Below are 9,804 nucleotides of genomic sequence, written 5' to 3' on the forward strand. Positions count from 1 at the left end.
TACCTGGTGGAAGAAATAGAGTTACAAGTCCAGGAAGCGCAGAGAACCCCAAACAAGAGGAATCCAAAGAGGACCACACCAAGACACATCATAATTAAAATGCCAAGGGCAAAAGACAAAGAGAGAATCGTAAAAGCAGCAAGAGAAAGACAGTCAGTTACTGTGCCAAGCCAGCTCAGTCAAGGGTTCAAAAGCCTGAGGGCGGCGAATGGATGAAGAAAAGACAGACAAAGAGAATAAGCTGGGTCTAGGTGAGTGATGGCGAACCTATGACATGCGTGTCAGAGGTGACACGCAAATTCATTTTTTTGGTTTTGTTAAATGGCATTTAAATATATAAAATAAATATCAAAAATATAAGTCTTTGTTTTACTATGGTTGCAAATATCAAAAAAATTCTATATGTGACACGGCACCCGAGTTAAGTTAGGGTTTTTCAAAATGCTGACACACTGAGCTCAAAAGGTTCACCATCACTGGTCTAGGTGGATCTTCCTGTGCCTGGCTGAGGCCACAGAGAGAGATCCAGAGGCAAGCTGAGCCTTTATTTTATAGTCAGAGGTAAACAAGGTAGTGGTTACCATAGTTACACTATTCTTGTGAGTTTCACTTGTTTTGGCAGCACTTGCTGCACCTTCCACAGCCCATTAGCTACCTAGGAAGGATCTAGGGAGCATCATAAGGTCAAGCCTAATTATGCTAAGAGGACTGTGCCCTCTAAGCTGGGACTTGTTTGTGGCTTTGCCAACAGGTCAGTCCGAGGCTTAACCCTATTATAGCCGCACTCTACAAATTACCTAGAAGGAAGTGCCCATATGATTGTCAGCTGATTTCTCAACAGAAACTATGCAAGCCACAAGGGAGTGGCAAGAAATATTCAAAGTGATGAATAGCAAGAACCTACAACCAAGATTACTTTACCCAGCAAAGCTATCATTCAGAATTGAAAATGCTGAAGGGTATTCTTTAAAAAGAGGAAGAAGAAGAAAAAGATAAAAAATATGAACAACAAAGTGACAACAAATACATATCTATCAACAACTGAATCTAAAAATCAAATGAATAAAAAATCTGATGAATAGAATAAAGTGGTGAATGGAATAGAATCAAGGGCATGGAAATGGAACAGACTGATGATACTCAGAGGGGAGAGGGTGTGGGGGGGGAATGCGGGAAGAGATTAGAAAAAGATCTTATATGCATGTAAGCATTACATATGGATATAGACAATAGGGTGGCAATAGCCTGGTGTGGGGTGAGAACCAGGTAGAAGAAAGCTATGGGGGGTTGGGGGGGAGATGGACATCTGTAATAATATCAACAATAAAGATTAAAAATAAAAATCTATGAAGACCAAAAGGAAACAACACAAAAGGGAAAAAAAGAGTCAAACAGTATGGTGTTTATACAGAAACAGCAAATATCTCCTTCTCTGCCACCCGCAACTTCCCAGAGGTACCTTCCCTTAGGCACCATTAACAATGCCTTTGTTTTCTCCCAGACATATTGTAAACATATATCAGGAAATATAATTTTTATTCCACAACAATGAAGCACATATTAGACTTACCATTGTACCACCTGGTTTTCCAATAAACAGTATTTCTTGGACACCCTTTCATCACATATACCTACTTTCTGATAGCTAGAGAGTTAAAAGTTTTAACCCACAATGTATGCTACTAGAAGCCAGTGTAAGAGCCCTGATTATAGTTAATGGAAATTCTGAAGTCCAAGAAAGAAGAACCAAACAGAGATTAGATTCCCCAGACAATTAAAAGGAAAAATAGAATTTAGATACAGAAGTCAGGCTACCAAAACCAGTTCCAGAGAGAAATTTGTAGTGTAGTCATGAGTTACAGATGCAGTTCACAGAGGCCAAGAAAGGGGTTCTGAACCCAAAACAAAGAAATGGTAAATTAGGACATTCTGAAGACATAGTCCAAGAAACTCCCGATAGAGTCAAGGGTCAGATACCTTTAAAGATTTTATGCCAAAATTGAGATGTTGCAGGGTGGGGCACCTTAACTATGAAGGACCTTGGAAATCAAAGGAAGGAGTAAAAAGAGGCTACTCAATTTTGGACTGTAAAGTACAAAATAAAATTATTTAGAAAAAAAGAAAAGTGTCCCCAATTTGCTGGAGATGGAGTAAGAAGCATCAACTGTGTGAAGAGGCAAAATAGTTGCTCTTTTCTCTTTTATCCAGACGTGAATAATGTTAACTACTAACAGAGTAAAATAAGGCTAGGTTCCTGTAATGGAGCTCATGAACACATATACACCCTAAAATGTCTTGATCTAACAACAGCAGGGCACTTAAACTTACCGGTAATGCACTGCAGTTACAGTATGAGAGAAGACAGGGGAAAGGGGTAATAAGCTTCAGAGTTGAGACCTCGCTACAAGAAGTGAGCTTCCTTTTTAAAGAGCCCTCCTGAGTAGTAAGAGCAGCGAGACTAAGTAAACCAAATCATGGGTTTCATTACACACCACCCTCACAGCCCCCAAGAAATACAAACATACCTCATGCCAATCAGCAAAAGCGGCAATACATGGGAATGAATAGACCCTGTAAAACACTTCACAATTAAAAAGGTAATAATATGGATGGAACCCATGCACCACCTACAGATGTTCTACAAACAAGCATTTATAACTAGGGGGTGCCATCAAGTCTCTTGGTACAAAGTATGGAAGAGGACCTTAAACCTGCAAGTGGAGATCCATTGTGGCTAGATTTCAAGTCTCCATCTGTTAGCCTACAAGCCAGGTTTACCAATACTCTATCTCTGCTCAGTCACTTGGCAAAATCCCCAATGAAAGGAGTGAATTTAGCAAATATCTTTTCATCACGTACTTTACTGTCCATAATACACCTGTTCCTAGTGGCCTCAAGTCTGTAGGGGATCACTCTTCATAAAATCTTCCCAGAGGACGTAATGTTTAAAATACTCCAAATCATAAATATGCTAAAAGACTGATAGAGATTATTTTTCAAAACACAAATGAATCAATAGGGAGAATGTGTCTAATCTTCTGAGGTTTCTACTCAATAACTCTGTAGTACTCAATAAATTATGTATCCTATATTCTGTCATAAAATAAAATAAAATAAAATAAAATAAATCCTAGATATTTTTTACATTGGACATTTTCAAATACATCTAGCCAATAAAATAATGCTCAGAGAAACATCTTACCTTCTTTGGTCACCAAGTCTGTTGTTTAGGTAATTGAGAAACAGCCTACTGTCCTTCAAAGTAAATAATGCAAGTTTTTAAATAGAACACCAAGATGTCTTAGTTAAGTAGTACTACTCTCACCAGCATGTAAGGGCCAGTGTGTGCCTCTAAATTTCCAGGATCTAGTAATATCACAAAGCTTCACAAGGATTCATTAGTATGTGCTAACTAAAATAATACTTTGTGTCACAAAGAGGAGGCTCCAGACATGTTCTAGAAGGAGTCCCCCAGCCAGGAGATTTTCAGCTGAGGAATGTGTAGGTCTCCGAAAGTTACATGCACAATTACATTTCTCCTGGTTAGAAGAGTAGCAATAGAAATACATCTTACTGATGAGCTGTATTACAATATGTGATTAACCCACTGGGCATCCATTTCCCTAACATCTGCCCAGCACAAGCCAACCACAAACCCATAAAACTTACTGACTTTGGGTTTACCTGGGTATATTATCACCTGCCAATTTTCCTTATCCAGAATACTCTTTCCTGCTACTTCTGAGTTTTCTCTCCCAGTATATGTTCTAAGAATAAAGAATATTTTTTAGAGTTCTCCTATCCAACAGCTATTAGGAAGGTAAATGTGTTGCCTCCAAAATTCAAAAGCCAAAGAGACTCCGATCCAGGCATTTTGTCCCTTTTGTCAAAGTGAAGACTGGCTGTTGTCTTCAGTCCTTAACCTCTGTCTATATTCAGCATGAACTAGACAACGGTAATCTAAACCTTCATATAAAAACAGTTCAATTAAGAAGTTGATGGCTCTGGAGTGGGGGGTATGACTTAAAAACCAAGATAATTACTTTTGTCTTGTTTTCATCTAATTTCCATGCAGATGAGGGCATGACACAGAGGAGAAAAGAAACTAACATCTGAGTGTCCACAACATGCCTAGCACTTTCATTTTCTCTCATTTAATCCTCTAAATATTGAGATCAGTTCCATTTTCATTTTACAGATGAAGACACTCAGGTTTCTCCTAAATCAACTTGCCAAAATGCAAGCATCAAAATACATATAAATCAGGAAGGTGGGACTCCCGGGGCTCATGTGTTTCTATACAGATCAAACTAAATCCTGACTATTGCCGATCTGGCCATAGGCTCAAAGTCAAATATACTATATTTAATTATATATTTAAAGGTTTAGATTTAACAGAATCCTAATTGCATAGCCATTTACCAAAAAGCTTTTGTTCACCATGAATACAGCTATAAAGAATTTTACCTTTTCCGCCCTGGCTGGTGTGGTCAGTGGTTAGAGTGCCAGCCCAAGAACTGAAAGGTCTTGGCTTCAATTCCAGGTCAAGGATACGTACCTGGGTTGTCATTAGCTTCCCGCACCCCCACCCCCGGTCAGGGCACATGAGGGAGGCAGGCAACTAATCAATTTGTCTCTCTCACATTTCTTTCTTTCTTTCTCTCTCTCTTTTTCTCCCCCCTCCCTTCCACTCTCTCTAAAAATCAATGGATAACGTATCTTCAGGTGAGAATTAACAACAACAAAAATAAATATAGATTAAACAGAATTTTGAGGACCAGGAATCGCACCGTTTCAAATTCGTGATCCTTAATTTTTTTGAAAGCTTCAGCAATGACGTCATCCTCAAACCACTGATGGACAAGGTCATCCCTTGATTTTTTAGTTGTCAGTCTACACAATGCTTCAGAAAGAGCAACCTGCTGGCCATAATCTAGAGATTAAAAACATGGCAGACATGGGTAATTCTAGGCTCAAAGCAAAAGAAGAAATGAGTTCCAAAGATTAGCACTTGCTCTAAGAAATTCCATCTTAGAAGCCTAGCATTGTCTTATAAGCAGCAAACTGTATCCGGGAGTAATTACAATCATTTAAATTCAATATTTAAGAAATAGGAGAAAATCTAAACAGTAGGTCAGCATATAACAATTTTAAATAAATATCTTTGCATTTTATATTACATATATTAAACATTCATCAAAAGCAGCTCATCAAATAGCCTTTAAAAAATACTTCTACTACAAAGATTAAATTTCAAGACTGATTGTGGAATTTCACAGAAGATTAATAAAAACTACATATATCAACATGTTTAAATCTCAAATAATTCTAAGGATAAAAAGGAAGTTGCAGCTGTATATGTACCTCAGGATGAGATTTAGAAAATGCTTTTAAAATCGCAAAACAATAATGTATGTTGCTTTTGAATACATAATGAAAAAGTAAAACAATATACTTAAGAATGAAAAACAAATCCAAGTCAAAGATTACCTCCACCAATAAAGAGGGGATTGGGAACAGTGTCATGGACCCAGATTTAGTTTTAAAAATATTTGAAACGAATGTGGCAAAATGATAATATTTGATAAAGCTGGTTGGTGAGTAAATGAGCATTCTTTAATTATTCTTTATGGTTTTTAGCATGCTGAAGTTTCTCATAGTAAATGAAAAACAAAATCCTAATTCTTATTTTCAATTTGGCCATAATTTATTCCCCATAGTTTCAAGATGCTTAAAAACAAATAATCTAATGTCCAATATTTAATATTCTTATATTTAAAATTCTAAACATTTCTTACCACCCACAGTCAAGATTGTTCTTGCAAAATCTTTCCTGAAAAACATTTAGATAAAACTGCATTTTACAGATATGAACCTAAGTAGGCAAAACTTCACTCTATTGACATTAGAATTTAAAACCAAGATTTATGTGTTTTGAAATTATTTATTTCAATTTAGCATCAGCATTTTCTTAATGTCAAAAATAGATTTTTATGGCAATATTTCTCAAGTTTGTATATTAATGACTTAAAAGTACATTTTTAAGACACACACACACACCGTTGTAGTTCTAGTTCTCCTTCTGATCTCTGAGGATTCATCAAATGTTAAGATTCTGGAATTTTATAATCATCTCACCAACCTTGTGAGGATGTGTACCCTTTATTTTTTAACATAGTTTAACATCTGGAAGAAATATTAACAACAGGTGCTGTGAGTCTTTCCAGTGAGTTTTTTGAACTTATTTTTAAAACTGATATTACAGGTATAGTGGGATTAAGTAATTACATTATTGTAACTAACACAGACTCCCATATTATACACAGAGTGCCCCCAACTTATAATGGTTTGACATATATTTTCGACCCACAATGGTGCAAAAACCATATGCATAATAAGTAACATGATATAGTCAACATTTTATTATAAAATAGGCTTTGTGTTAGATGACTGTTCCCAACTTTAGACTACATAAGTGTTCTAAGCACACCTAAGGTCGGCTAGGCTCAGCTATGATGATAGGTTAGGTATAGTCAATTCATTTTCAACTAATAATATTTCCAATTTATGATGTGCTTACTGGGTCATAACCCCATTGCAAGTAGAAGAGCATCTGTATTTAACAATTTTAATTAAATGCTAACAAGTGTGATGTAGACTTTTTTTAATGTTTGAAATAACTCTCGTTTTAAAGAACAGATTTGTTAAGAAATCTTGGAGTACTTCGGTTTCTCATAATAAATGATTGGTTTGTTACTATTAAATAGAAGCCTTAAAACAGCACCACTGAGAGTTCTGCATAATTTTATACTTGCATATTTTACTTGTAACCTAGAATACTCCAAACTTTCTGGAACACACAAACAATAAGGGAGGAAGGACCGTAGGATTAGAGTGAAAGCTTAGGAGAAAAATTCAGTCAGCTCCAAACCCAGAACCTCCTGATCAGTTTGATGGACATTAATAAACTGTGATTTTACAATAACATCATCATCTGCAGGTACTGTTTACAAAACTGCTTTTACCTTAAACTTTGTAGATGCTTACATTTTTTATTTGTTTGTTTTAAGATGATGTTGGTAATTTGTGCATTTAACTCTGTTCAGAACAGAGCTAAAAGCATCATTGTCTTCTTTCAGATTACACTCAGGGGTCTGACAGGAGGTTTTATTTATTTATTTTTTTAATACACTTGAAAAAAGGTTGGAGTAATCAGACTTTCATATATAACTTGGTGATTATCAAAGTCTAAATACACCACTAAGAATAATGATTGTGTCCTAGCCAGGTGGCTCAGTTGGTTGGAGCACTGAAGGTTTCGGGTTCTATCCTCAATCAGCATGCTTAAGGGAGGCAACCATCAATGTTTCTCTCTTGTATCGAAGTTTCTCTCCCTCTCTTTCTCCCCCTTCCTCTCTCTCTAAATATATTTTTTATTTATTTCAGAAAGGGAGAGAGAGAGAGAAACATCAATGATGAGAGAGAATCATTGATTGGCTGCCTCCTGCACGCCCCCTACTGGGGATTGAGCCCACAACCTCGGCATGTGCCCTTGGCCGGAATCAAACTTGGGACCCTTCAGTCTGCAGGCTGACACTCTATCCACTGAGCCAAACTGGCGAGGGCTCTCTCTAAAAAGTCAATTAGAATGTATCCTTGGGTGAGGATTTTTTAAAAAGAATGATTTCCCTAATAAAGTGGTTCTCAACCTTCCTAATGCCGTGACCCTTTAATATAGTTCCTCATGTTGTGGTGACCCCCACTTTCATTATTACAAATTAAACATAATTAAAGCATAGTGATTAATCACAAAAGCAATATGTAATTATATATGTGTTTTCCGATGGTCTTAGGCGACCCCTGTGAAAGGGTCGTTCAACCCCCAAAGGAGTCGCTACCCACAGGTTGAGAACTGCTGCCCTAATATATTCAATAAATATTTTTTAGGAAAATCTTAGTGGAAAAACTGCATCCTGCAAAGACTAGCTAAATGGACAAACATTATAGCAATGAGCTCATGCTGACCAGTCACCTCTTCCAGGCCTACACTATGGTAAACCTCGTCGCCCTTCCTCACGCAGTCATGGGTGCTTTTCACATGAAGGACTGCGTGCCACTCTGACGTCACCAATGCTAGTTAGTGGTTAGCTCACAGTCATAGGTCTAAGTTCAATTTCAAAACAGGGGCAGGTTTTGCTCTTTCCATGGTCACACATTACAACCTTCACTCCAAATTTCAATGTCCCAAAACTCATAATTGTGAGTGAGGCACCAAAATGCAAATATAAATTCCATGCCCTACTGGTATGTTAATAGTTGGTAACCTTTGGATATTTGCTCTCTACTAGGTAATGTGCTCATCGCTTTCAATGGATTGCCTGATTCAACCAGTACATAACTATCAATCAGGTTTTAACGTTGGCTCCATTTTACTGGCAAGCAAACCGAGGTACAGTGAGGTTAAGACTGTGCTCTAGATAATGCAATGAGCATAAATGGCAAAATCAGGATCTGAAGCCAAGCAGTTTACCAGCAGGATCTATACTCAACAGTGTCCCATGAATAACTAGCAATTTAGTTCACAGTGACAGTGAAAAAATTATCTATAGCCCGAGAAAGCATTTTACCTCACAAACTTGATGGGAAAAAAATTATAAACCCATACTACTAAAAAACAAACACACACAAAAACAAAAACAAAAAAATACTACAAAAAACCCCCAAAAAATCCATACTTCGAAAAACAAACAAAAACAAAACAGCCCTAGCTGGTTTGGCTCAGTGAATAGAGCGTCAGCCTGGGAACTAAGGGTACCGGGTTTGATTCCTGTCAAGGTACATGCCCAGGTTGTGGGCTTGATGATCCCTAGGGGGAGGTGTGCAGAAGGCAGCTGATCAATGGTTCTCTCTCACTATTAATGTTTCTATCACTCTCTCCCTCTCCCTTCTTCTCTGAAATCAATAAAAATATATTTTTTAAAAAACCTAAGGTTTTAAAAATAAAAAAAAAACACACACACACACACCCCATACTATTAAAAAAGAAAAGCTTAAAAAAGGCTAGTTTTTCCCTCAGTCCTACTTCACTGCTTAGCATAGTGCCAGACTCATTGTAAGTACAAAGCATTTGCTGAAGGAAGGAATGAAGCGATCAGGCCTGAGGAGAACAAAGAGAGATTTTGCCTGGCATCATCACAGAGTTGAGTACAAGGTCACTTACATGAGATGACACCTGTCTTCTGATGAGGGGAGTTTTCTCTCTTCCCAAGGTACAGCATGCAAAATGCTGTTCAAAGTCATCAAAGCCTGTTCAGAGTTAGAGAAAAGCATCCATAGGGAAGAAACAAAACAGGGACCAGTGCACAACCTTCTCTCAGGTTTCTACTTTGTTATTTGCAACTTACCTCTTGTTGAATCAAATGATTTACTGTCTTTTCTGTCACCAGAAATCCTAAGGTAAACATGAAGGAATACAACATCTGAATTTTCCCTGAAAATATAATTTTAAAACAATCAAATGGATGCCGGAAAGAATAAGGGAATGCCTCCTACACTGCAGGAAAAGGCAAAGACTGGAAATTACATAGTCTGCGTAAGACACCTGCTTTGAGGTCTAGAAACCACCAGGCCACGATACGCTTCCACTGTGCAGACACCCACCAAGGAAAACAAGAGCAGCAATGCAAAGTGGGACTGTTGAGATTCACAGCTCAGACAAAGCCACTTTGGTCCAGACTGAGCCATGTGTAAAGGGCAGTTCCTGCACAGTGTCTTCCTGCTTCTATGTGTTTCTTACATTTACAT

General features: G+C 37.5%; 1 protein-coding gene across 1 annotated transcript in view; it reads right to left on the reverse strand.

Annotated features, from left to right (window-relative positions):
- Window positions 1-9,804, reverse strand: part of SYCP2L (synaptonemal complex protein 2 like) — an 80,237-nt gene that overhangs the window by 58,438 nt on the left and 11,995 nt on the right. Inside the window, 6 exon segments of the mRNA XM_015567798.1 lie at window positions 2,526-2,571; window positions 3,203-3,255; window positions 4,791-4,933; window positions 5,799-5,833; window positions 9,221-9,306; window positions 9,405-9,490. Coding sequence (XP_015423284.1) covers window positions 2,526-2,571; window positions 3,203-3,255; window positions 4,791-4,933; window positions 5,799-5,833; window positions 9,221-9,306; window positions 9,405-9,490 — 449 coding nt within the window.

The sequence above is a fragment of the Myotis davidii genome, unplaced genomic scaffold (genome assembly GCF_000327345.1).
Source record: "Myotis davidii unplaced genomic scaffold, ASM32734v1 scaffold62, whole genome shotgun sequence".
NCBI lineage: Eukaryota > Metazoa > Chordata > Mammalia > Chiroptera > Vespertilionidae > Myotis > Myotis davidii.